The following is a 27,017-nucleotide window of genomic DNA, read 5'->3' as shown; positions in this document are numbered from 1 at the left end:
GGTTTCACTAGGCTCGTCGTCTTCCTCCACTACTGTTTGTTGTTTGTTTGTTACAAGATCTTACTGTGGAGCTCTGGCTAGCCCCGAGCTACAGTCCTCCTGTCTCAGGCCCCTCAGTACTGGGACTAGGTGTGCTCCAGCCTCTGTGCCCAACTCCAAAGTCTGGATTCTCGAGGCATTCCTACCTGGGTCCCTAAGGGACCCCTAGGGCCTGAGTTTTTCCTCGTTGTTTCTAGAAACCATAATAGTTATTCTCTTGATCTCTTTCCTATTCAGATTCAAGGTTTTCATACTTGTGTTTTATTTTACTCACTTTTTATTTTATGGTATGTGTGTGTGCCTGAGTGTGTGTGTGTTCCTGAGTGTGTGTGTGTGCCTAAGTGTGTGTGCCTGAGTGTGTGTGTGTGTGTGTGTGTGTGTGTGTGTGTGTGTGTGTGTGTGTAGGGTGGAGGTTGGAGGAGGGAACTGGAACAGGTGCTTGGACATGGCCATGTTGGTGCTGAAAGAAAACCCAAGCCCTTTGCAAGAGCTCTGTAACCACTGAGTTATCTTCAACTTACTGTATTTTTTTGAGACAAGGTCTTGGAGTGTTGCCTAGGTTGGCCTCAAACTTGCAGCAATCCTCCTGTCTCAGCCTCCTAAGTGCTGTAATCATAGACATAAGTCATTACACTACCCTGACTCTTCCTTTAGATCAGTTGTTCTCAACCTGGGGTCGAACGACCCTTACACAGGGGTCACCCATTAGATATCCTGCGTACTAGATATTTACATTATAATTCATAACAGTAGCAAAACTACAGTTATAAAGCAGCAGTGAAATAATTTTGTGGCTGGGGGTCAGCACCACCTGAGGAACTGTATTCAAGGGTCGCAGCGTTAGGAAGGTAGAGAACCACTCCATAGATGCTTATTTCCACAACTTCGGCATCAGCTTTGGACACTTCCTTTCCCCAAACACAGAGAACCTTTAAGGGAGCTGCCATCCCCCTCCAGTGTACTTTTTCTGTGCTAGGGTGATTCTGTTCTTAAGCATCTCACACCCTTCCCCCATTTTATGGTGTTCCTGGAATGTGCTGGTTCAGGCAGCGAGCCTTTCCTAGGGGTCTCTAGGGTTGTTCAGCAAAGGCAGCTGTGGCTGCAGTGAATATCACCTCAAGTTGTGGGTGATCAGTGTTCCCATGCTGTTCTCCTTATGGGGATTAGGCATGTGTGCTGCTCCACACCTGAAAAACCCAGTCCAGTGCCCGTATAATAGACTGTGTGCCCCTCACTCTGAGGTGATGCCAGCTCTTACTGGGAGCTGGATTTTAAAGACAGAACAGCAACGTGGGCCCTGGAATCTACCCTCGGCTCTGGGAAGACGGGAGCTGATTGGTGGAACCAGCCCCTTTCCTTCTCTCTTTTCCAGTCCAACGTTGCTGCCTCCAACGCCAAGCTGGCTCTGTTTTATGACTGGCTGTTCTTTAGCCCAGACAAGGATAGCATTATGAACATAGGTATGTGATTGGGACCAGTCAGCACCATCCTCCCACCCCCCCACCCCCCACTGTGCATCCTGCTAACAGCAGTCACCGGTCTCAGGGGAGTGGGGTGGGAGTGGCTGATTCAGGAGCGATTCCCTGTTCCCCTTCACTTCTCCCTTGACCAAGAGGAAAGTGGCATTGATGAGGCCGACAGTTGCTGCTGAGTGGGGCTCTGAGTGGGGAGGGCCCTCTCTCTCTGCGCATCTCCTTTGCTCCACGCCGAATACTGGTACAGGAAGGGAGATGAGGACTGAGCACAGGTAGAGATGGGGGGTAGACTTAGTGCTTCCTAGGGGTTCACGGGTATTGAGAAGCTAGCAGTAGACATGGAAACGGTGTCTGATGTTGGGGGAACTGTTGATTTTTATCTCACACTCTCTAGAGCCGGCCATCCTGGTCATGCATCACTCCATGAAGCCCCACCCAGCCATCACTGCCACGCTCCTGGACTTCATGTGCCGGGTAAGTGCTGCCGTGGCTCTCTCTCTCTGCTTTCCTGTCCTGCATGAGCAGTGTCCAGTTCCTTGTTCCTCTCCCAGGGATTGGGCCTTCCCAGTGTGCCTCGACTGTAGTCCTGTGCCTGAGTTAGCAAACGCTGTCTCCAGTGCGGTTGGCCCTTCTTGCCATACGTTTCTTTTCTTTTTTTTTTTTTTTTTTTTGGTTTTTCGAGACAGGGTTTCTCTGTGTAGCTTTGCGCCTTTCCTGGGACTCACTTGGTAGTCCAGGCTGGCCTCGAACTCACAGAGATCCGCCTGGCTCTGCCTCCCGAGTGCTGGGAGCCATACATTTCTTAATGGCAAGATGATGACTGAAGATAGAATCTGGGTTTTTTCCCAACAGCTGGGGCCAGTCCAAGGATTCTGTCTTCACAGCCTGGAGTAGTCAGGAACATTGCAGCCCTTTCTGCGGCCACATAGCCTGATTGTCACTTGACTAAAACTAGAACAGCTTTTCAGTTCTCGTCAATCAGAACATTGTAGTTATTCCCTCCACTTCTTCCCTTCTAGATCATTCCTAACTTCTACCCACCGTTGGAAGGCCATGTGCGGCAGGGCGTCTTTTCTTCCCTCAACCACATTGTGGAGAAACGAGTCTTGGCGTAAGGAATTTGTGTGTTGGGGTGGGGGATTCTCCCACTTTTCATTAGGTCCACCCTTCTGGATCCGATGGCATCCAGATACTGTCACAGCACTGCTGACTCCTTCCCTAACAGGTGTGAATAGTGCTGTGGACAGAAAGACCAATGTCCCCTTGACTCCGGAATTTCTAACTTGCCATCATATTACCAGAGGCTTCAAAGGCCTTCCTGTCTGTCCCCTGTTGACTCTGAAGGGTCTGAAGTGGCACGTTGTGCTACTCGACCTGTGTGTCCACACTGAGGTGGCGCTGAGCAGCTCTGGTGTGACCGTTATCTGTGTTCTCCATTAGACACTTGGCTCCCCTGTTTGACAACCCTAAGTTGGATAAGGAACTGCGGGCCATGCTCCGAGAGAAATTCCCTGAGTTCTGCAGCTCGCCCTCCCCACCCGTGGAAGGTACGGACTTCCCCACAGACAGCCGGCCGTCTGGTCTCCATTGAACCCTCACTCATCACTCTCACTCTCACTCTCCCCAGTGACCTCTCAGTGAATGCACCTGTCTCCCAGTCCTTAGTCCAGGCCCCTCCTCACATCCACTCATGTTCATTTTGCTCCTGACTTCAGACTGCCATCTGGCAGACTGGTTCCCACAATTTTTTGTTTTGGTATAAGGGCTTAAGCCAAGCACTACTTTCCAACTTGGTTTTAAATTAAAGAACACTAGTAAACGTCCCTAGAGCTGAGCTTGGCAGTGCATGCCTTTAATCTTAGTACCTGGGAGGTGAGCAGGAAGACCAGGGGATCACATCACGGGTATCCTGGGGTACAGAAAGCCCTGTTTCAGAAAAGAAAAGGCTGTGCCTCGCTCATCAGCTGACATGGAGAAGTCATGTCCTGTGCTGTCCCTTCCTCTAGGTGGGTCACAGAGAAGTGACAAGGCAAGTCTGTCCTTCCAGCAGTCCCCCATATGGGGCATAAACTGCGTTCTCCCACTAGTCTCATTCCCAGAAGCATGGGGTGTACTGGGGGACCCAGGGGCAATCAGAGTCTCTCTCTCTTTACTCACAAGTCAAAATTGAAGAGCCTGTTTCCATGGAGATGGACAACCACCTGTCAGATAAGGAGGAGAGTTGCTATGACAATGCAGAGGCAGCCTTCAGTGATGAGGAGGAGGACCTCAATAGCAAAGGTAAGGGTAGCAGCAGGGAGTGTCTGAGCTGTGGTAGCCCAGGCCCACTCCTCAGGTAGCCTGTCTGCAGTCTTTCTGTCCTACCTCTTCGCCCGTGAGCTTTGAGTTTTGTGTGTTACTGGATGAGGCTCAGTGGTCCAAAGCTTAGCATTTGACACTAAAGGCAGGAGGGTCGAGCAAGTGGTCCTGCCCATTTGTGGGCATGAGCCGGGCCGTGCGTACAGCTTGGGACTTACCCCACTGAGTCAACAGGCACACAGGCTGTGAGGAGGGACCGGGTAGCTCATGGGGATTGTCTCTGGTGCTAGAGTCTTAACAAACCATCCTCAGGGAAGAAGAGAGAGTTCCGCTTCCACCCCATCAAGGAGACTGTTGTGGAGGAGCCTGTTGATGTCACCCCCTACCTCGACCAGTTGGACGAGTCCCTAAGGGACAAAGTGCTGCAGCTACAGAAAGGAAGGTGGGTACAAACTCCGCTCCCCACCTTCGAAGGTCCAGTGCGGGTGCTTCCTGCTACCTAGAAAGTGTGGGTGGATGGTGGGGTCTGGAGGGGCAGTTGGAACTTCATGAGACATGTCTTTGGCTGATGTTGGGGAGCATGGGCTGGGAGTAGGGGAGTCCCTAACACCTTGAGACCCCACTTTCTGGATTTGGGAGGTAAGAGCCACTGTAGACTGGAGCAGGGCAAGTGAGGATTGTCCTGGACTTCTTTGGGCCTCTGTCCACAGAATAGCAGGTGCTGCCCAGACATCTCCCCTCTGAGCTGGGAGCTCATAGCTCCCTTGGGGGTCTGCATGTGCATGTACCCAGCTTGGGATGTGTCCTACCCCTGCCGTTACTAATTTCCTCTTACTTCTATGCTGTAGTGACACAGAGGCCCAATGTGAGGTCATGCAGGAAATTGTGGACCAGGTCCTGGAGGTAAGTGGGGAACCCAGTCCTTAGGGAGAAAGCAGTCCAAGCCTTCCCAGCTTACAGCTCCTCACACATGCCTCACTGGGAATGGAGCTCTCCCTTCCTCTCCCCCAGATGAACCCTTTTGAGGCAGAGAACATGAGTGAGCTGAGCTGGGGAGGTAGACAGAGGTGGACCCAGAGACTCTGGGGCAGGTGGGGACCACGAGGCTGCGTCTGGGTCCTAATGTCTCCTCCTCCCTTGTCTTGTCACCAGGAAGACTTTGACTCGGAGCAGCTATCTGTCCTTGCTTCCTGCCTACAGGAGCTCTTCAAGGCCCACTTTCGAGGGGAGGTGTTGCCTGAAGAGGTCACTGAAGAGTAAGGCTCATCTCTGACACCCTGGGCCTCGGAAGCCAGAGTGTGCTCTTCCAACCCAGATCTGAGGCACACATCACTGTAGACTTGAGAAAACATCCTCTTCACGTGGTGATTCCATGCTCACATGTACTAATGGGCCCTGAGTACTGGGCAGTGGGCCAGCATCCCTGCTCTGTTTTTCCAGGCCTGCGGCTGGGCCAGTGGCCCCAAGCCTTGCTGCTTCTGGAGGGACTGGCCCCTGGCCCGACTTGGCCAAAGGGCAAGAGTCTGTTCCTCAGTGAGGATGACATCCTCTGATTGTGCTTCTGTGTTGGGAGCCGGTTTGTCTGTTCCCAAACCACTAGGCAGCAGGATTTGCCTTTGGGTAGGAAAGAAGTGGGTTAGATGCCTGGTCTTCGTGTCATCTGCCTGTAGACTCTCCCTTCATGTAGCCTCTCTTTAACCTTCCTCTTTTAGGTCCCTGGAGGAGTCTGTAGGGAAGCCTCTCTACCTAATATTTAGGTAAGCTGAAGAGCTGATTGCCTGCCGTCTTCCCTGACATACACAGATGTCCCTGTCCTCCAGGGAGAAGGAGGTGTTGGGTGGGGAGAGAACCCTTAGGAGAGTCTGCTCTAGGTGATGGCCTTCTTCTCCCCATCTAGGAACCTGTGCCAGATGCAGGAGGACAACAGCAGCTTTTCGCTGCTTCTGGACCTTCTGTCCGAGCTGTATCAAAAACAACCCAAGATCGGCTACCACCTGCTCTACTACCTGAGGGCAAGGTGGGTGTGGTCCCTGTCTTCTGCGTGGTGTTGGGGCATTCTGGAGAGCAGCCTCTCTGTTCGCACACCAGTCCCCTCCCCTTTTAGATATCAACAGCAGCACAGTCCATTTTGTTGGTTAGTTTGGGTGCCGGGGGTTAAATCCAGGGTCCATACATCCTGTGGTAGTAAATTTTTCACCACTGTGACACAGTGAGAGAAAGTTAGAGGAAAATGTATGCTGGCTCATGGTTTCAGATAGCTCGGCGCAGGGTCTACTGGCTCTGTTCTTTCAGGCCTGTGGTAAGACAGAACATCGTAGCCATGGGCATCATGGGCTTGTGGCAGAGGAAGCTGCTCAGCTCACAACAGCCAAGAAGAGAATGGGACAGAGAGGGCCAGGAACAAATCTTGTGAATACATGCCCCAGTGCCTCCAACTGGGCCCCAAGCTCCAGGAAATGCCCACTGCCTCCCAATCTTGCCATCAGATCCTGACCCCCTCAGTTCTCTGGAGGTCTAGTCTCTTGCAGTCTCAGCACTTCGGAGGTGTGTGCACGAGTTCCAGGCCAGCCTTAGCTGCATGAGACTCCCCTCCACCCTTGCCATTCCAGACAGGGTTTCTTTCTCTGTGTAACAGTGCTGGCTCTCCTGGAGCTGCTGTGTAGAGATCCACCTGCCTCTGCCTCCTGAGTGCTGGGTTTAAAGGCATGCCCCACCATGTCTGGTTTATTTTGTTTTTGAGATGGTCTCAAACTTGCTTTGCCAAGGATAGCCTTGAACCCCCTGATCCTCCTGCCTCCACCTCCCAAGTACTGACTGGCCTATGTGGAGTTTTTATTGTTTGTTTGGTTTCATTTTGAGACAGGTTCTCAGAACCTCCAAAGATCCTCCTGCCTCATCCTCCTGAGTGCTGGGATTATAAGCATGTGCTACCAGGCCCAGCTTCATGTATTTTCCTGTGTGAGGACCACACGCTTTTCGTTCTTACATTGAAGCCTCAGCTCCAAGTTAGGCTTTGTACATGATGTTAGTTGGTACTTCTCCAGCTTGAGAGGAGCCCTTCTTCCTCCGCTCTCAGGAGTCGGGACAGTCCCTGCTGGTGCTTACAGCCGCTGCTGGGGACGCTGGGCACAGTGGTGTACACTTAAATACTAGCATTCTTTGGAAGGCAGAGGCAAGTAGATCTCCCTAAGATCAGAGTCAGCCTGGTCTACAAAATGAAGTGAGTTCAAGGTCAGCCAGGGCTATATATAGTGGGACCCTGTCTCAAACAAGTAAAACACCACAAACAAAAGCCAGTATTGGGGGAAGAAAAGTGTCTCCTGACCCTGCAGTTGCTGGACTCTGGGGAAGGCAAGGGGTGCTGTGGGGTCCCTCAGCAGCGCTTGCAGGGTGGAATGGGCACCTCTGGGGATGCTGGGCGCACTGCTGACTTAGGTCCCACTGGTCTTGTAGCAAAGCTGCTGCAGGGAAGATGAACCTGTACGAGTCGTTTGCCCAGGCTACCCAGCTGGGCGACCTGCACACCTGCCTCATGATGGACATGAAGGCTTGCCAGGAGGATGACGTGCGTCTGCTCTGCCACCTCACACCGTCCATCTACACAGAGGTCCGCGTCTCCACGGGGTCCATGTGGGGGGGCGGGGGTGGGGGTGGCGGTGGGGGGCGGGCGGCAGCCGTGCAGGGCTCACAGGAGATGACCACCTCGGTATGCACTCACTTGTTTGAGACACTCTCATTCTGTAGCCCTGATTGGCTTAAAATTCACTATGAAGCCCAGACTGACTGTAGGCTAAAGGGCGATCCCCCCGCTTCATTCTCCCAAGTGCTATTGCATACTCTTGAGGTGCCGTCCACGCACCCACTGACTTCAGTGGTCACTGCCTCCCGTGTCCACGCACCCACTGACTTCAGTGGTCACTGCCTCCCGTGTCCACGCACCCACTGACTTCAGTGGTCACTGCCTCCCGTGTCCACGCACCCACTGACTTCAGTGGTCACTGCCTCCCGTGTCCACGCACCCTCTGACTTCAGTGGTCACTGCCTCCCGTGTCTACGCACCCCCTGACTTCAGTGGTCACTGCCTCCCGTGTCCACGCACCCCCTGACTTCAGAGGTCACTGACTTCAGTGGTCACTGCCTCCCGTGTCCATGCACCCACTGACTTCAGTGGTCACTGCCTCCCATGTCCATGCACCCACTGACTTCAGTGGTCACTGCCTCCCGTGTCCACGCACCCACTGACTTCAGTGGTCACTGCCTCCCGTGTCTACGCACCCCCTGACTTCAGTGGTCACTGCATCCCGTACATGGCTGTCTTTTTCCCCCTCTGTTATAAGCTGAGGCTTTTCTCAAAAGTTGTATTCTGTGGTTCAGCTCTAATGTGAGCTGCAGTCTCCGCCTGTTTACTTGGCTTCTCGGGTTTAGCTGTATCCTCTGGGCCAGGACAGGTCTCCTGAAGTAGAAAGGTCCCTGTTCCTATCTCCAAAGCTTCTTTGATGTCTACGGGGCCAGCGCTTCTGCAGTAGAGACTCACTTTCATTTCCCTGTTGGTTTGAAATCTTCTCTCAGAGATGGGATAGAGGGGAGAGATGAGCTCTTCCTCCTCTTGGCAAAAGTTCCCAGGAAGGGGGAAATGAGGCTTAGGGTGTGGGCATGGCAGGAGGAACTGTGATCCCAGCCAGGCCTGGAGGGAGGAGGGGCATAGGAGGCATCCCCTCCCCGTTCTCTCTCCACCCGGGCCCTCACACAGACCCAGACCCAGGCCCCCTCTGACCTTTTCTGTGGCTGAGACTGCTCAGATTGGGTTTCTCCATTGCCAGGCATGCAGAGAACAGAACTGGCCATCGTGTCCAAGCCCTGTCAGCTCTGGCTTTATCTCCCAGCCCCCCATTCCTCTCTTCCTGCACAGTCCGCTCACGATGTACATACACAGACACTGAAACCTGGGGTTTACAAGGCTCAGATTCCCAGATCTGTAGCTGTTTGCTTCTGTGCAGGACTTGAACCCTAGTTTATGATGGGGGTGGGGAGGCTAGATGAACGTCCCACCCACGTTCCCACCCCCATCACCGTCTTTTTCTGTCTAGTTTCCAGATGAGACCTTGAGAAGCGGGGAGCTGTTGAACATGATCGTGGCCGTAATTGACTCTGCACAGGTGAACATGATCTTTGACATCTCCAACAAGGTCTGGAGGGCAGGACTAGGGAGAACAGGGTCCGTGTTTTCTCTCTAGGCCTGTACATGAGAGCCCACACCCCTCAGGCACTCTGCCTCCCACTGCATGTGGGTGCCCTTCAGGCCATTAGGGCAAAGCAAAGCCCAAGAGAGAAGCTGGGGTCAAGGCCATCTTCCCTGATATTTCTCCATGTTCTCTGAAAGTTCCTGTTTGCACAGGGAAATAAATCTGAGGGTGGGCAGATGTGTGTGCATGCACATACATGTGTGTTTTGCTCTTGCCTGACCTTCTCTTCAGCTAAGAATAAAAATATTCGGGCCATTTCGACTTGACCTCCATACATAGGGCTCCTAGAGATTATAGCTTCCATGTACTCTGTATAACCCTGCCTGTCCTGAAACCCACCTTGTAGACCAGGCTTCACCTACCTCTACCTCCCGAGTGCTGGGACTAAAGGCGAGCACCACCACACCCAGCTGAGATTGTAGTTTTGCACGAGTCCCTGTCTGAATGGGGTGGATCTCATTTCTCCTCATGTCCACTCAGTTCCCACTCATAGGACTTAGAATTGAGACTCCTTCCTGTGCCTTTCCCTCCCCACACTAGGTCAGAGCCCAGCCTCCCAGGGTCTTCTCATTTCAGGCCTGGCTCAGGCCAGGCAGAGGTGGTTCCTTGCCTTTGACACCAGGGTGTGGGTAGGTTTTCCCTAACAGGCCTGTGTTCTGCAAGACTGTTGCTGTTGTATCTGACTCCTTCACCTTCCAAACCGTGTGTCATCCCTCCCCTCCTGGCCGCTGGCCTCTTTTAGAGCTAATGGGTCTGACGTTTCCTTTTCCATAGCTCCAGGAGCTGGTGTGCCATGTGATGATGGGGAACCTGGTCATGTTTCGGAAGGACTCAGTCCTCAACATACTCAGTAAGTAACCGGGTCTTCAGGTACCTGGGAGAGGAAAGGGACGTCAGCTGTGTGTTTACCAGTGACACAAAAGTAGTTCTGGGCATAGAAAATTGAGAGAGAGAGAGAGAGAGAGAGAGAGCGCGCACCATGCTACCTGATCTCTGTGTCTTGCTCTGTAGCATGGAAAGGCTCTTCACCCTCACATCTCCAGCCCTTGGGTTGCTGGGAATGTTGCGGCCCTCCAAAAGCGGTAGCAGTCAGTGTTGTCTGGGAAGAAACAGGATCTAGATTTTAGCTCTGTCTGTTTGGGGTGCTACTAGTCAGTGGGTCAACCATGTGTGTATGTGTGAGAGATGGCAGGCAGGCAGGCAGACAGACAGACAGACAGAAGGGTTTCTTCTGTCTCTTCCAGTTCAGAGCCTGGACTGGGAAACCTTTGAGCAGTACTGTGCCTGGCAGCTCTTCCTGGCCCATAACATCCCCTTGGAGACCATTATCCCTATCCTGCAGCACCTCAAATACAAGGGTGAGTAGGACTGTGGGCTGTGGGCTAGAAGAAGGTGGGTGAGGCCTTCAAGCTTCTGAGGTAACCCAGGGCCACACTCCTCACCACCAAGACACACTTGTGCACTAGAGTTAGCCCTGCAGGCCTCCTCTGAGCAGGGCACCAGGCCCCAGCAGCTCCAGACTGAGTGAGGCACTGGTTCTTCCTGGTTCTTGGAACAAGACTGTTCTTTCTGTTCCAGTGGTTGTTGGAACCACTAGGGGATAGGAGAAGTACTCACATACTCACCTGACCTCCTGAAATGATACATTCCCCTGAAAAACCTTTCTCCTCCCCCACAGAACACCCAGAGGCCCTGTCCTGTCTCCTGCTTCAGCTCCGAAGAGAGAAGTGAGTTCCAAACGGATGGCTCCAGGCCTCCACATTCCAAGGGATACTGAGCTTTGCTCCTTTGGTCCTGCTTTCCTATCATGGCCATCTGCCTGTCCCTGCCCTCCCCTGGCTGACTCACAAATAAGCAGCTCCCTGGGCTGCCCTCAGAAGAGGGAGGTGGGGACTGGACGGCCCTGTTTTCTGCTGCTCCTCTTCCTCCCCACGCTCTTCAGACCGCCACAGGCTCATCAAAAGGGAAGGTCAGGGGCAAGGGACCATACCTGCCTGCCTTCATCACCTGACAGAGAAGAGCCACTGGCCCCATTGCCCTGCCTGAGGGAGGTGTTGGGGAGAGGGGGCAGAGGCCTCCTCCGTCCTGATCCCTCTTTGGCAGCAGCCTTGGACAGATCCTTGGAACAGCCATGTTCCTTTTCCAACTCTTTTTCTTTTGCCTGCGTTTGTTTGGTTTGTTTGTGAGGCAGGGTCTCTTACAGCCCACGCTGACCTCCACATAGTCCTGTAGCCTGAGGTCACTCTTGGTTCTTCTGCCCTGCCCCGCTGTAAGTGCTGGGAGTGCAGCCTGCTTCCGTCTTATTCCTGTCTTGCCTGAGACCTAGAAATGGCAGTGGAAAGTCAGGGAGGGTCCTGTGGGGACTGCAGCTTCCACCCTCCCTCCCGCTCCCCTCAGCCTGGATGTTCAGCTGACCTAAGGTGACAGCCGTACAGGACTGTGGGACTCCGGGGCATCTGTCTAGCATGCTCTGTGTCCCTTTGCTTCCTGGGTCTTCTGCCTGCTCTGGGGGAGTCAGGGCCTCACTCTTGACATCCACAGGCATGCCTCCTACCACCCCAGAAGTGGGAGAATCTCACTTCTCATCTGGCTTCTTCAGAGAACGAAACCAGGAATTCCTTGGCCCAAAGAGAAGGGGGGAGATGTGAGAGGAGGAAGCCCAGGGGCAAGGAGGCCGGCGTTTGGAGAATCAGCATCGGCAGAGATGTAGCAGTTCCCAGGCCGGACAGCTATGTGTGCGTGGCACCCAGCCTGCTCTCGTTCGCAGGCCCAGCGAGGAGATGGTGAAGATGGTGCTGAGCAGGCCCTGCCATCCAGACGACCAGTTCACCACCAGCATCTTGAGGCACTGGTGCATGAAGCATGACGAGCTGCTGGCAGAGCACATCAAGGCCCTGCTCATCAAGAACAACAGCCTTCCGCGCAAGAGGCAGAGGTGGGGCGCCACCCCGCACACACCTGGGCGCCGCCCCCACACAGACCTGGGCGCCGCCCCGCACACACCTGGGCACCGTCCCACACACACCTGGGCACTGCAGTCGCTCTTCACCAGGGCAGGCTGCGGTCGAGGACTGCTGCCCAGGGCTGGTGGCTTGCTGGTGCTATACCAGCCTGGTTTGTGGGTGACCTCTAATACAGGACCGTCCCTGAGTCCCACAAGTGCACACCCCCTGAGCCCTCCCCAGCCCTGTGTCCTTGAGGGGACTGCTGTGACCTAAGGAGGGCCTGGTGGAGTGGAGAGTGTTTGACTCCCTGTCTCCGAATGCAGCCTCAGGAGCTCTAGCAGCAAGCTGGCCCAGCTGACCCTGGAGCAGATCCTGGAGCACCTGGACAACCTAAGACTCAACCTAGCCAACACCAAGCAAAACTGTATGCTGCCCCCTTTCCTGCTCCCTTCCTCTTCGGCCATTTTGGGGGAGGTGCTGCCCTGGTTCAAATCCCCTCCAGCCAGTCAGGGGGCAGGGATGAGATATCAAGACCATTGTTCAAACCCACAGAAGAAACGACTTTTGATGCTGTGTAGTAAGCTTCCTGACACACTAACTGTGCTTCCCTCCTCTCCCTTCTGTAGTTTTTAGCCAGACACCGATCCTCCAGGCGCTGCAGCATGTCCAGGCGAGCTGTGACGAAGCCCACAAGATGAAGTGAGCCCCTTCTTCTTTGGGAAATAGTGGGGAGAAGAGGGCTGCTGGGGACATAGGCTTACTGACCAGCAAGATCCTGGGTTTGAGAAACAGAGACTAGGTCAGCTACTGAGAACACGGAGGGAGGGGCCGGGCAGGATGCCCATCTCAGGAAGCCTGTTCCTCTTAGGTTCAGCGACCTCTTCTCCCTGGCGGAGGAATACGAGGACTCTTCCACTAAGCCACCCAAGAGCCGGAGGAAGGCCGCCCTGTCCAGCCCTCGAAGTCGAAAGAATACTGCCCAGCCCCCCAATGCTGAAGAAGAGTCGGGTTCCAGCAGTGCCTCGGTGAGACCCATAGCCAGGGCACGGGAGGAGGGCGTGATAGACACAGGTAGGGTGTGGCCAGCCACTGCCCAGGCTAGTAATCGCCTTCCCTCCGCCCCCCATTTCTTCCAGGAGGAAGAAGATACGAAGCCTAAGCCCACCAAACGAAAACGAAAAGGTTCCTCTGCTGTGGGTTCTGACAGTGACTGAGGCCCGGTGTTCCCACCCCGCCCCAGCCTGAGAGATGCAAGGGTGTACCCTTCCTAGCCCCCCTCACTTGGGGTAGGATCGAGCTGCTTCCTGTGGCCCAGCCTGAGAAACTTCCATGCAGCCCCACCCCTCCTACCCCAGGGCCTGCAGCTCTTTGCCTCCCCTCTCGGCTGCTGCTCCCACGGGTAGGTTCTCACAGCAGCCAGAGGCTGTGCAGACCAGATCATGGCGAAAGTCCTTAGCCTTTGGCTCCTCCCCCAGTCTCCAAAGAGCCGTTTGGACAGAGAAGGGAGTGATCAAGAGGCTGCTGGACAGAGAAGCCAGGATGACAGCAGATGCTGCAGGGATGGGTGTTCCTCCTGCTTCCCTTCAGTCTGCATTCTCTGAACAGACTTGTAGTCTGTGGACGGTGGTCTATACACCAGTGTGAAATGGGCATCTGACCTGGGGTGGGCAGTGCCCATCTGGGCAGATGCCACAGCCTTCAGAAAAGAACCTGATGACAGCGTGAGAGCCTCTTGCTGCGCCTGGGATGCTTGGGTTGGCCCAACATTGACACTTCAAGCTGAGCCAGAGCCCAGGGGAGTCCCAGAGGCAAGTTCCTCAGAACTGTCAAATGGCCTGATTTCTGTGGTTCTGTTTTTGCTTTTTTCTTTGGCAAAGATAATCGAGTTTTAAAATTGTTTTTAAGTGATAATGAAACAAGCCAGAGCATCTTTTGTGCCTGAGTTGATATCTGTGTTCATCCTGTGTGTAAGTGCCTCTGTTTAGTTTGATGCCTTTACTTGTGCCCCGCCCCCCAACACAATGTCTACAGGAGGGATTGGCTACCCTTCCCGCTAAAAGTGTGAGTCAGGCATCTGACCTTTTCCTCCACTCAGTAGCTGATGTTGGCACCATGTCTCCGCAGGCTGGCCTTGCCCATTGCCTCTCAGGAACTTCATCTTTCGGAGGGTGCCAGGGGAGACGGCTCAGTAGATCCAGCTCTTGCCACACAAGTGTGGGGACCAGAGTTCTGACCCCTGAACCCATGTAAATGACATGTGGATGTGGTGGCCTGCCTGTGATCCCAGTGCTCAGAAGGCAGGAAGTTGGCTAGAGTTACTAATATTGGTGCGCTCAGGGCTCGGTTGAGAGACCCACCTCATTGAATGAGATGGAGGATCTTGACATCCACTCTGGGCCTTCCCACCCGTGAATACTCATATGCACAACTCCAGATCATTCAAAAGCTAGTATTTGTCCTCTGCCTTATTAAGCATGCTTTGTAAGGGGTTGGCAGGAAAGGATGCTCAACGTTGAGGTTTGAAGGAGAGGATGCAGTTCTAATACCAGAGATAGGAGACCTTCCTAGTCTGGCTGCAGCAGAGAAGCAGCCCGGGCTTTGCTTTTAGTTCCCTTAACATTCGACGCCTTGCTGAGGAGAGGCGTGAAGACGGTGCTTATACTTCCTTGATTCAGCCTAGACATCTGACTCTTCAGAGAATCCATGCTCCCTGAAAGCCACTACTTTTAAAAATCTAAACCCCCAGAGGCCTCTCTCTTCCTCTTCCCATCCCCAGTTTCCATGCACCTATTAAAACCAGGATGGGAAGCATTTGCTGGCTGGTCCCAATTATTGTATCCTTGCCTAAAAATGAAGGGCCTCCCTCCAAAAATCTGGCAGTCTGGCCTCCACCTTTCCCCTACTTAACTCTCAGGACCCCACCCATTCCCTGGGGTTGCTACTGCTGCTGCTAGCTGGAGCCCGCACAGCACATGGATCTGGCTGTCCTGCCTGGACTTGCAGAACCGAACGGGCCAGGGGCCAAATTCTTCAGACTCCTTGGAAAGAGAGCAATCTTACCATCCCATGACGGGTGATAAAGAACCACCAAAGGAAAGAATGACAGATGCGCCCTGGCTCCTGGACCAGGACTCCTGCAGCCAGCCAATAGCTTAGCCGGCCCTGAAAACGCACCTCTGTAGGGATGAGGGTAGGCACCTCTTCAGACTGCAGGCTGCTGGCCACCAGCAGTCAAATTCCAAAGCGTGTGCGCCTAGGGCGGGGCCTGGTCTGTGGGGAGGGCCGGGCCGCCCCCCACTCCTGGCTCCCGCGCCACACCGCAGAGGCTGGGTGGGAAGGGCGGGTGCCAGCGCACGCGCGCCACGATCCCAGGGACTAGCGTTCCCGGAGCCTGACCAAGATCAGTGTTTCAGGAGGGACCACCCGGAGTGTATGCGAGCGGCCAGGGCGGACCAGAGGAAGAGGGCACCATGGCGGCCCTCTTGCTGCTGCTGCCTCTACTCTTGCTGCTGCCTCTGCTGCTGAAGCTGGACCTCTGGCCCCAGCTGCGCTGGCTGCTGGCCGACCTGGCCTTCACAGTGCGCGCCCTCCGCTGCAAAAGGGCCCTTCGAGATCGCGCGCTGGCTGCCGCGGCCGCAGACCCGGAGAGCCCCGAGGGCGGCTGCAGCCTGGCCTGGCGCCTTGCGCACCTGGCCCGGGAGCGTCCGGCTCACACCTTCCTCATTCACGGAGCACGGCGCTTCAGCTACGCGGACGCAGAGCGCGAGAGCAACCGGGCTGCTCGCGCCTTCTTGCACGCACGCGGCTGGGCCGGGGACCGCGGCGGCTCGGGCACTAGCAGCACCGAGGAAGGCGCACGCGCGGCGCCTGCCGCCCGAGACTCGGCGGCGGGAGGAGGGACGACCGCACCCCCTCTGGCACCCGGGGCGACTGTGGCGCTGCTCCTCCCCGCGGGCCCGGAATTCCTATGGCTTTGGTTCGGACTGGCCAAAGCCGGCCTGCGCACGGCCTTCGTGCCCACCGCCCTACGCCGAGGGCCCCTGCTGCACTGCCTCCGCAGCTGCGGTGCCAGCGCGATGGTGCTGGCTCCAGGTAAGGCTGCCGCGCCAGAAGGGGCGTGTCTGGTCCCGGAACAGAAGTGCAGAAGTGAGTGGGAATAAGAGGCCCTGGGTTTGGGAAGGGATGGTGCCGAACCCAAAGGATTCCCAGGCCGTGGGATTACAGGTCCCAGGCGCGATATGGTCCACCCGTAGTGCCACCCTCACCCTAGAGCATTTCACGGGGACAGAGAGCAAGCCAACGGGTGATGAAGGGCTTTAGGGTAGCTGGAGAGCCGTGAAGCTGCATTTGCCCATCCCTGTAGAGTTCCTGGAGTCCTTGGAGCCGGACCTGCCGGCCCTGAGAGCCATGGGGCTCCACCTGTGGGCGACGGGCCCCGAAACTCATCTTGCTGGAATCAGCAATTTGATGTCTGAGGCAGCAGCCCAAGTGGACGAGCCAGTGCCTGGGTACCTCTCGGCCCCCCAGAGCATAATGGACACCTGCCTGTACATCTTCACCTCTGGCACTACTGGTGAGGACAGACACTGAGGCAGAGGGTGGCAAGGTCTGCGGAGAGGACTGGGGCCTCTTAAACTTCCAGGTCCCTCTGGACACCATCCCAGGCACAGCTTCTCTCCTGCCACTCCCCAAACTACCCACGTCCCCAGGACATGGAGCTCAGACCCTTCATCTGACCGTCCCCCCTCTTGCCACCCTTCAGGCCTGCCCAAGGCTGCTCGCATCAGTCACCTGAAGGTCCTGCAGTGCCAGGGGTTCTACCAGCTGTGTGGCGTCCACCAGAAGGATGTGATCTACCTCGCGCTCCCACTGTACCACATGTCCGGCTCCCTGCTGGGCATTGTGGGCTGCTTGGGCATTGGTCAGTCTTCGTCATATACCTCTCTAGCGCAGTGGTTCCCAACCTCCCTAATGCTGTGACCCTTGAATTCAGTTCCTCATGCTGTGGTGACCCCCGCCCCCAGCCATCAAATTATTTCATTGCTACTTCATAACTGTACTTTTGCTGCTGTTAGGAATCGTGATGTACATATCTGATGTGTGACTCACTGGCTAAGAGCCACCACGGCTTCGGCAAGTGCGGAAGTACCTTCGATGCCTGCCTTGCCGGGGAGGTGTCCTGAGTCCCGGGCAGAGGGAGGCGGTCCCTACGGTAGAAACTCCTGGTGTATAGTAGGAAACATTACCCACTCAGGGCCACAGGCTGAGCAGCCAAGGAGGCTGCACAGCTCACAGACTCTAGACTTCAGGGAGACAACGGAGAAGGATTATATCAATCCAGAAAGGACTATTAGCCTTGCCAAACACAAGTGAGAAAGGATTCGCCACCACAGCCTCCTGAAGACACGACTCCAGCAGGTCCTTCCCAGGGAGCAGAGGTGGTGAGGGTCATCTCTTGATCTCCCCCCCCCTCCCTTTCCTGGCAGGGGCCACGGTGGTGCTGAAGGCCAGGTTCTCAGCTAGCCAGTTCTGGGAAGATTGCCAGAAGCACGGAGTGACGGTGTTCCAGTACATTGGAGAGCTGTGCCGATACCTCGTCAACCAGCCCCCGGTGAGTAGGCTTCAGAGCAGGCCAGACAGCAGGCGACACTGAGACCGTCTTCTGGAAGCTGGAGAGAGGAAGCCGGGGGAAGAAACAGTACCGTGCCAGTAGCCCACAGCTGAACAGGCCCTCCGACGCCTAGGGAGGGAGCGCACGGTGGGAGGAGGTCCTGGAGAATGAGCAACAGAACTTCCCCCCCGGGGATCTGGAAGCTTGATATTGCAGCCTGTGCCCCTCTCTCACTCATCCCAGAGCCAGGCGGAGCATGGCCACAAGGTCCGGCTGGCAGTGGGCAGCGGGCTGCGCCCCGACACCTGGGAGCGCTTTGTGCGGCGCTTTGGACCTCTGCAGATCCTGGAGACATACGGAATGACTGAGGGCAACGTGGCTACTTTCAACTACACGGGACAGCCGGGGGCGGTGGGGCGCGCTTCCTGGCTTTACAAGGTGAGAGGCAGGAAGAGCATGAGCACCCCTGGAGCAGCAGGGGGATAGTGAGAAAGGAGGCTCCTGAAGCTGGTGACCCAGTGTGGCTCTCCCCTTCCCCAGCACGTCTTCCCCTTCTCCTTGATTCGATATGATGTCATGACAGGGGAGCCTATTCGGAATGCCCAGGGGCATTGTGTGGCCACATCTCCAGGTTTGTGCGTGGGTTGGGATGAAGCTGGCAGACAAGGTTTGGACTTGGCGACTGAGGTGGGGTGGGGCCTAGAGGTCCCCGTGACATTGGGTAACCCACTCGTGACCCCAGAATTTTTCCAGGTGAGCCAGGGCTACTGGTGGCCCCGGTGAGCCAGCAGTCCCCCTTTCTGGGCTATGCTGGGGCTCCAGAACTGGCCCAGGGGAAGCTGCTGAAGGATGTCTTCTGGCCTGGAGACGTTTTCTTCAATACCGGGGACCTCTTGGTCTGTGATAAGCAAGACTTTCTTCACTTCCATGATCGCACCGGAGACACCTTCAGGTATCTGTAGCTTGCCGATCTTCCCAGACTTTCAAACTCAGCGACTCAAACCTCAGAAACCCAACTCGATGCTCTTCCCACCTCATCCCAAGTCCAACCCCATCTCTCTCTCTCAGGCTTCGTCAGCAGCATTAGGCCCTAGCCTCTCTATCTCCTCAGCAATATTATAAGCCCTTAGTCCATCTCCATTTCTCTCTGCTCTCCCAACAGGTGGAAGGGGGAGAATGTGGCCACAACTGAAGTGGCTGAGGTCCTCGAGGCCCTGGACTTCCTTCAGGAGGTGAACATCTATGGAGTCACGGTGCCAGGTGCTTAGGCATGGAATGTGGGGAGTCGTCTAGCCCGGTACCCCATATAGTAGTGCTCAGGCACCAGGACTAGAAGGGCTTATGTATCTCCCACACCCACCAGGGCACGAAGGCCGGGCTGGCATGGCAGCTTTGGCCCTGCGGCCTCCGCAGGCTTTGGACCTTGTGCAGCTCTACGCCCATGTATCTGAGAACTTGCCACCTTATGCCCGACCTCGATTCCTCAGGCTCCAGGTAACCGGCTGCTCCTGGCCCAACCCCTCACCCACATATCTGCAGCTGTAAGTGGTCCCCTAACTCTACAAAGGGACCCAACGTAAGACACCCCTTGAAGAGAAAGGACACTTCCCCCTGCTAGACATATGCTTCTCATTTCCCGCTTTTATCTTGTGTGTGTGCGAACATGTGCATGCTTGGGTGTGTCCATGAGAATATGGAGGCAGAGGACAGCCTTGGGAGTCATCCTCAGGAATGCCAGCCACCTCCTTTGAGGCAGGGTCTCTTCTTGGCTTGTAGGCTTACCAGTTAGGGTAGACGGGCCAGTGAATCCCAGAGATGCTCCTGACTCCACCTTCTCCCAGCAGTCCTTACAGGTGCTGGTGACTGAATCCAGGTCTTCATGCTTGCATGGAAAGCTCTTTGCTGACTGGGTTGTCTCCCTTCTTACCCCCCCCCCCCCCCCCCCGCGTTCTTCAGGCCTGGCTCACGCTTTTCTCTGTTGCTACCTCCTCTGTTGCTACATTACATGATGTCCCCTTCCCTCATACCTGCCCCTGACCAGAGTTCAGGCAACTCACCTGAACTAAGTGGACAGATTCCTTTTCCTCCAACTCCCTTTGAAAACACCCTTCTCTCCCCAGGAGTCTTTGGCCACCACCGAGACCTTCAAACAGCAGAAGGTTAGGATGGCGAATGAGGGCTTTGACCCCAGGGCGCTGTCTGATCCTCTCTATGTTCTGGACCAGGATGCGGGTGCCTACCTGCCCCTCACACCTGCCCGGTACAGTGCCCTCCTATCTGGAGACCTTAGAATCTGAGACCTTCCACTTAAGGGAGGGCCTCTGGGGGTACAGGCCACCATGGCTGTACCAGGGGTTGTCGGGTTATCTTTTGTATATGGAAGTCATTATTATTTTGTAATAAACAGCTGGAGCTTCTCTGGCTCATCTCTGTGTGTCTGTGCAGCTGCATTCCCATAGAGCCACGGGCTCCACATTCCTGTCCTGACCTGTGTGACCCTGAGCTGTGGCTGATTCTTTCTGATAACCGCATCTGACCCCGGTTGGTCCTGGAGGAGCCCTGGCGGTTGATGTTTGTGCTCCTGCGGACACTGCTGTGTCTCAGGAGCTGTGGGATCCCAAAGGATCGCCTCTGATGGCAGAAGCAGATGGAGGCGCTCAGAAACACTGCCAACACTGCGCCCCACCGCCCCGCCCTCCCCATCCCGTCGCGGCCTGCTCACACCTCACCACAGCCTTATGTGTGGCTGGTCCTGAGGAAGTCTCAACCATGGAAAACAAATGTGGGCAGGCTGGGGAAGGAGGTACTGTGATCTCGAGAAGCCGGTCAGGGGAAGGGAGCCCTCAGCCTCAAGACTCCCGTGTCTCTGTTCCTGGTCACCCACTTCAAGAAGGGGAAATTTGACTTCCACAGTCCCTCAGCAGGGGGTTCTGAGAATCTACAGGCATAACAGGGATGCTGGGAAACAGACAGAGGGCTCTCCTTGTCTCCTGAAGGAGACCATCTGGAAAGGTGGTCTCCCAGGAACCATGGTGCCTCTGTTTGGAGCTGGGGCCTTCTCTTTGTTTTCTCTCTCCTCCTCACCCCCTCCCCAACATGAGTGGTGAGAAACACCCATCGACGGCTGGAGAGGGCTCAGTGGCTAAGAGCACTGGCTGCTGCTGCTGCTAAGTTCTCGGTGCATTCCTCAGGCAGCTCACAACTGCGTGTGACGCCAGTTCCCAGGAACCAACACCCTCTTCTGGCCTTTGTGGGCATCAGGCTTGTATGTGTGTTGTACACATACATACATGAAGGCATATGCACATAAAATTTTTAAATAAACAAGAAGAGTTATCTAGTTACTTTGTTTTTGTTTTTCCGAGACAGGGTTTCTCTGTGTAGCTTTGGTGCCTTTTCTGGAACTCACTCTGTAGCCCAGGCTGGCCTCGAACTCACAGAGATCCACCTGGCTCTGCCTCCCGAGTGCTAGTTATTTGTATAAAGGAAAGAAACACGCCTCGCCTCCAAAGCTTGGACCCCTACTGCCAGCCCTCTTGATATCCAAGCCTGCATCCCACCCCATGTTCACCAGCAAGCTCAGTTCAGCCTCCCTGAAAATAGAGCCAGCACCCACACACTGACTGATTCGTTAGGAACTGGGCTCACTGCTAAAGAGTACCATAGTGAGGGAAGCCCGGGTGGGGTGGGTGGGCAGAGGTGCCAGCTGGCTAACAGCAGCCGCTCTGGCAGCCCCTACCACCTCTGCCCAGGTCTTCCCGGCCCAAGAGCTGAGTGGACACCTCTTCCCTTTGGAATCATGGACCCAAATGTGCACTGTCTGCTCAGGTAGCTGCTAGCCACATGAGAGAGAGGTTGAAGTATGGTTAGTCAAAAGTGGGATCTGCCGTAAATATGCAATATGCATACAATACATACCACATGAAAAGTCTAGGACACAAATTCATTAATAGTTGTTTTATAGTCAAGGAAAGTGATGTACACTGGTATTCTCAACCCCTGGGAGAATCACTCCCAGGAGTTTGAGGCCAGCTTGGGAAACAGCAGAAACCCATCCCAAAAACAATAGGGGGTTGGGGGTTTGGCTCAGTGAGTAGAGTGTTTGCCTAGCTTTCAGGAAACCCAGGGTTGATGCTCAGCACCACATAAAACCATAAAGCCCACTGTGGTGGCACATGCCTGTGATCCTAGCACTCAGGAGGCAGAGGCAAGATCTGAAGTCTGTCATCCTTGGCGAAAGAGTGAGTTCAGGTCCAGCTTAGGCTACATAAGACCCTTTTTCAAAAAAATAAATAGAATGTTTTTACGTTATATATTGCTTACAGGAGGAGATACAATCTTGACTATATGGAGTTAAAACCTTAATAAAGCATTGCTACTTTAGAGTTACACGGCTCACTTTCTCTCTCTCTCTCTCTCTCTCTCTCTCTCTCTCTCTCTCTCGATCTTTCAAATCATTCAGTTTATTCAGTGTGTCTCCTGTTTTTCACATTATGGCTCACGCATTTCTACTGAACAGTGCTGGCCTAAATGCTGACCTCAGACTGCACTCTGTAGTAGAACATTAGCTGTGAGTGCAGGATGCCTGTGCTTAACCACAGACCCAGGGGCGGACTCTGGCACTCTGTCCCCGAGTCCTGGGACCAGCTATTGCTCAGCTCTGTCTCAGAGGCTGCAACGAGTGATTCAAGGGGAAAGCTTGCAAGCAGGCCCTATTGTTTTCTAGTGGGGGGGCCCTTCATACAGACTCTTCCCTGTAGCCCAGTTGGCCTTGAACTCACTGTGTAGTCCAGGCTGGCCTTGAACCGCCCTGCCTCAGGCTGACTTAATTCAAAAGAATTAGGTTTTCCTACAAAAAAAAAAGTTGAAACAAAAGTAGGATTATGAGATAACTGCAAAATTTGCAGGCTGCTGCCCTTTTATCAGGGGATGGTCAGCCTCCCTGAGAAGCCACAGTGGAAAAATCACAGTGTGCGCCGTCTTTTCTTTCTTCCTTCCTTCCTTCCTTCCTTCCTTCCTTTCTTCCTTCCTTCCTTCCTTTCTTTCTTTCTTTCTTTCTTTCTTTTTTTTTTTTTTTTTTTTTGGTTTTTCGAGACAGGGTTTCTCTGTGTAGCTTTGCGCCTTTCCTGGAACTCACTTGGTAGCCCAGGCTGGCCTCGAACTCACAGAGATCCGCCTGGCTCTGCCTCCCGAGTGCTGGGATTAAAGGCGTGCGCCACCACCGCCTGGCTTTTTTTTTTTTTTTTTTTTTTTAATTTACTGGAGCAGAAGCAAAGCCACAGTGTACGTGTGGAGGTCAGAGGACAACTTACTGAAGTCCATTCTCTCCTTCTGCCATACTGGTCTTGGGGACCAAACTTGGGTCGTCCAGCTAGGCAACTGGTGCCTTTTTCAGCCAAGCCATCTCGCTGGTCTCCCAGTGGCTGTGAAGTCTTTTCCGGAACACTTAAGGCCAGGAGGGAGGAAGGGCACCCCATCCCAAGGCAGGAATCCGAAAAGTGTGATCTCTGTTTTTTTTTTCCTGGAATGCACACAAAAAGTTTTTTGTTTTCTGGTTTTTTGTTTTGTTTTCTTTTTCCAAAGCTGAAGACCGAACCCAGGGCCTTGCGCTTGCTAGGCAAGTGCTCTACCACTGAGCTAAATCCCCAACCCCACAAAATGTTTTTATATTTTTAGGTGATTGAGAAAAATCAAAAAATATATAAGATTCTAGGAGTTCAATTTTCAATGTCTCTAAGCAAAGACACAGCCACCTCCATGTTTTTGTAATTGCCTGAAAATGCTTCTGTGCCGCACAGGACTAAGACCTCAGGGTTGCAAAGCTGCACCATTTGTAAGTGGCCTTGACATTCTCCTAGTTCCTGGGCCGCATCTCTCCAGAAGATTTTGGTCACCCGGGTGACGACAGCCCGAAGACTCCAACCTAGTCCGACCTGCCCAGCGCAACCCCAGGCTCACTGCGCAAGCGCACACAGTGGCAGGAAGGCTGGAGAAGTCATCTTGCTCCGCGCTCGATGGAGCAAGCTACTCCTCTGACTTCTGTGAAGCTTCCCCTCCCCTAGTTGGCCCAGAAGCTGAGTGAGGAATGGAGGGGCGGGACCCAACCACCTGGCATCTCTTCCCTAGGTCTTTAGGGACTAAAGTCTTTAGGGCTCAGCATTTCTCTGGGAGTGAGGTGGCCCCGCGGGCCTCAGGAATGTATGCAAGTTTCACAGGCATCAGCTAGCATGCCCAGCTTAGACATTTCATATAAGGGAGATCATAGACTTTGTGATCTTTTATATTTTTTTCACTTAGCATATTTTTTTTTTTTTTTTTTTTTTTTTTTTGCTTTTCCTAGACAGGGTTTCTCTGTGTAGCTTTGGGCCTTTCCTGGAACTCACTTGGTAGCCCAGGCTGGCCTCGAACTCACAGAGATCCGCCTGGCTCTGCCTCCCGAGTGCTGGGATTAAAGTAAAGGCGTGCGCCACCACTCACTTAGCATATTTTATTTTATTTCATTTACTTATTATTATTGTTGTTGTTGTTTTTGAGACAGAGTTTCTCTGTGTAGCCCTGGCTGTCCTGGAACTCACTCTGTAGCCTAGGCTGGCCTTAAACTCATAGAGAGTCCCCTGCCTCTGCCTCCCAAGTGCTGGGATTAAAGACATGTGCCACCACTGCCTGGCTTCACTTAGCATATTTTAGATTGATGTATCCATGTTTCATTCCACTTTATAGATAAATATTGTACCCAGAGTCTCCCAAAGACCATCAAGATGCAAAAGCAGAGTCTTTGTATTGTTAGGAGTTGACTTGGGAGTCTCTGCGGGATGCAGCAGCAGAACAGGAGAGACCCTGAGTAGCAATGAGGCAGGGTTTTTAAAGCAAGGGGGCTTGAGGTCCAGAGACTACATAGGAACAGACTCAGGATTGGTTTATGTGAGTGGCAATCATGTTAGTAACTTTTAAATGGGTAGGGTTAGTTGGGGGTTCCAGTTATCCATTTTTGGGCAGGCCTGGACAAGTCCCAGGCTTTGTCCTTGAGCTGCCATGGAGGTCGGCTGGCCTAGCAGGTACTGACTGTGGGGGCTGACTCAGTGGCTCAGGCTTTCACACTGACTCCTGAACATAGCTCTAAGTTGGTGAAGGGTCCAGACAGTAAACAACTGGCTGAACTTTGAGCAGTCAGAGTACGTGCAGAAAGGGAGCTATTGCAAGGACTGTGTGTTTTGTTCATGGCCCTCCCAGAAACTGCTTGCTCAAGTCTCAGGAAACTGAAATTGAGGCCTGAACTCTGAGAATCTGAGAAAAGACTGAGCAGCCTGTTCTCTCTCTCTCTCTGTCTCTCTGTCTCTCTGTCTCTCTGTCTCTCTGTCTCTCTGTCTCTCTCTCTCTCTCTCTCTCTCTCTCTGTGTATGTGTGTGTGTGTGTGTGTGTATGTGTAGACTGGATCTCATGTAGCCCAGGCTGTCCTTGAACTTACCATACAGGGAGTTGAGCATGACCTTAAATTTCTGATCCTCCTGCATCCACTTCCTGAGTACTAGGATTACAGGCACAAGCCACCTTGCCGCACTTATGAAGTCCTGGGCATCCAGTGCAAGGCCTTTGAGCATGCCAGGTGGGCACTCCACTAGGCACACTCCGCTAGGCACTCTCCGCCAGCCTCCCTCCTGCTGATGCTTCCTCCCCTCCTCCACGTGAGGAACTGCTCTTGCTGTCAGGACCGGAGACAAGGCTTTGGTTTGGGGTTTTGTGTTTTAGTCCCAGGGTTTTGCTCTAGTAGACCAGGCTGGCCTTGACTAATGATCCTGGTGTCACATGTAACTCAGGACCTGGGGATTAGGCTTTTGGTCATTGAACTGTGAGAATGTTTCTTGTTCAAACACAAGCCTGCTATTACATGTACGGTTTGCAAAGCTCCCAGTCACTTTTATTTATTTGTTTGTTTGTTTATTTTGGTTTTTCAAGACAGGACTTCCCTGTGTATCCTGGACCTCCCTCTGTAGACCAGGCTGGCCTCGAACTCAGAGACCTGCCTGTTTCTGCTTCCCAAGTGCTGGGATTAAAGGTGTGAGCCACCACATCCTGCTTTTTTTTTTTTAGGTAGGTCTTACTATTTAACCCTGGCCTGAAACTTGTTATGTAGACCAGGCTAGCCTCAAACTCAGTGAGCTGCTTGCTTCTGCCTCATGAATGCTGAGACTGAGGGCAGGTGCCATTCTACCGTCATAGCTGGCCATGCTCTGGTTTCTATGTGGATGCTGGGTATAAAACTCAGGCCACAGCCGGGCAGTGGTGGCGCACACCTTTAATCCCAGCACTTGGGAGGCAGAGGCAGGTGGATCTTTGTGAGTTCGAGGCCAGCCTGGGCTACAGAGCGAGCTCCAGGAAAGGCGCAAAGCTACACAGAGAAACCCTGTCTCGAAAAACCAAAAAAAAAAAACAAAACAAAACAAAACAAAAAAAACCAAACAAATAAACAACAACAACAAAAAAAACAAAACTCAGACCTCTAAGCTTGAATGATGCACATTTTATTGTCCATTCTCTCCAGCCCCTGATTTTGTTTGTGGAGTATCTCAGGCTGGCCTTGAACTCCTGATCCTTCTGTCTTCAATTCCAAGTGCTAAGATTACATTGTTGCACCATCATGGCTGATGTACTATCTTCCTTTCTCCTTCCTCTCCTCCTTCCCTTTTTTCCTTATTTATTGTGATAATCTGCTTTTTTAAACACTTGTGTTTCAAAGAGCACTTCTTAGACTAGAGAGACGGGCCAGTGGTTAAGAGCCCTGACTGCTCTTCCAGAGGACTCGGGTTTCATTCTCAGCACCCACGTGGCTTCTTACAACTGTCTGTAATTCCAGTCCCAGGAGATCCCACGCTCCACAGGCACCAGGCATGCATATGGTGCCCAAACATATACTCAGGCAAGGCATCCATACATGCGAAGATAAATAAATAAAATATAAACACCAGATATTTATGGTTGGGGGGCATTTCCTTTCTTTTCTTTCTTTTTTTTTAAATTTATTTATTATGTATACAGTGTTCTGCCTGCACATATCCCTGCAGGCCAGAAGAGGGCACCAGATCTCATTACAGATGGTTGTGAGCCACCACGTGGTTGCTGGGAATTGAACTCAGGACCTTTGGAAGAGCAAGCAGCGTTCTTAACCTCTGAGTCATCTCTCCAGCCCTGGGGGGGGGGGGGGGCATTTCTAAAAGCAGGGCTTGGTGGCAAATACATTTAATCCCAGCATTTGGGAGGCAGAAACAAGCTGATCTCTGAGTTCGAGACCAGCCTGGTCTACAGAATGAGATCCATGACAGCCAGGGCTGTTACACAGAGAAACCCTGTCTTGAAAAATAAAAAATAATAAATAAAAAGATAAACAAACAAAAAATAGGAGAAAAATAAA

General features: G+C 53.5%; 2 protein-coding genes across 3 annotated transcripts in view; both read left to right on the top strand.

Moving 5' to 3' along the window:
• Ints3 (integrator complex subunit 3) overlaps nt 1-13,959 on the top strand; it is a 46,237-nt gene extending 32,278 nt beyond the window's left edge. Inside the window, exons 11-30 of the mRNA XM_052730431.1 lie at nt 1,412-1,499; nt 1,909-1,988; nt 2,534-2,625; nt 2,955-3,061; nt 3,675-3,794; nt 4,125-4,254; nt 4,661-4,715; nt 4,965-5,068; nt 5,525-5,569; nt 5,710-5,829; nt 7,266-7,419; nt 8,900-8,968; nt 9,830-9,905; nt 10,300-10,413; nt 10,734-10,782; nt 11,823-11,990; nt 12,324-12,424; nt 12,627-12,699; nt 12,869-13,025; nt 13,137-13,959. Coding sequence (XP_052586391.1) covers nt 1,412-1,499; nt 1,909-1,988; nt 2,534-2,625; nt 2,955-3,061; nt 3,675-3,794; nt 4,125-4,254; nt 4,661-4,715; nt 4,965-5,068; nt 5,525-5,569; nt 5,710-5,829; nt 7,266-7,419; nt 8,900-8,968; nt 9,830-9,905; nt 10,300-10,413; nt 10,734-10,782; nt 11,823-11,990; nt 12,324-12,424; nt 12,627-12,699; nt 12,869-13,025; nt 13,137-13,214 — 1,980 coding nt within the window. The 3' untranslated portion in view covers nt 13,215-13,959. The remainder of the gene's footprint in view (nt 1-1,411; nt 1,500-1,908; nt 1,989-2,533; nt 2,626-2,954; nt 3,062-3,674; nt 3,795-4,124; nt 4,255-4,660; nt 4,716-4,964; nt 5,069-5,524; nt 5,570-5,709; nt 5,830-7,265; nt 7,420-8,899; nt 8,969-9,829; nt 9,906-10,299; nt 10,414-10,733; nt 10,783-11,822; nt 11,991-12,323; nt 12,425-12,626; nt 12,700-12,868; nt 13,026-13,136) is intronic.
• Nucleotides 13,960-14,072: 113 nt separating this feature from the next.
• Nucleotides 14,073-21,259, top strand: Slc27a3 (solute carrier family 27 member 3). 2 transcript variants are annotated; one of them, XM_052730432.1, is made up of 11 exons: nt 14,073-16,092; nt 16,364-16,573; nt 16,763-16,921; nt 17,487-17,611; nt 17,855-18,049; nt 18,152-18,242; nt 18,365-18,563; nt 18,774-18,871; nt 18,975-19,105; nt 19,732-19,871; nt 20,057-21,259. In XM_052730432.1, the coding sequence occupies exons 1-11, from the start codon at nt 15,471-15,473 to the stop codon at nt 20,145-20,147; spliced, it is 2,061 nt and encodes a 686-aa protein (XP_052586392.1). In that variant the 5' UTR covers nt 14,073-15,470; the 3' UTR covers nt 20,148-21,259. The 2 variants fall into 2 exon arrangements, with proteins under 2 accessions (XP_052586392.1, XP_052586395.1); XM_052730435.1 differs by lacking the exon at nt 20,057-21,259 and having other exon boundaries at nt 19,732-20,037.
• Nucleotides 21,260-27,017: the final 5,758 nt, after the last annotated feature.

This window comes from Peromyscus californicus, unplaced genomic scaffold, assembly GCF_007827085.1.
Source record: "Peromyscus californicus insignis strain IS unplaced genomic scaffold, ASM782708v3 Scaffold_9__1_contigs__length_137607984, whole genome shotgun sequence".
NCBI classification, from domain to species: domain Eukaryota; kingdom Metazoa; phylum Chordata; class Mammalia; order Rodentia; family Cricetidae; genus Peromyscus; species Peromyscus californicus.
The sequence above is the reverse complement of the archived record's forward strand: the minus strand, read 5'-3'. Positions and strand labels throughout refer to the sequence as shown.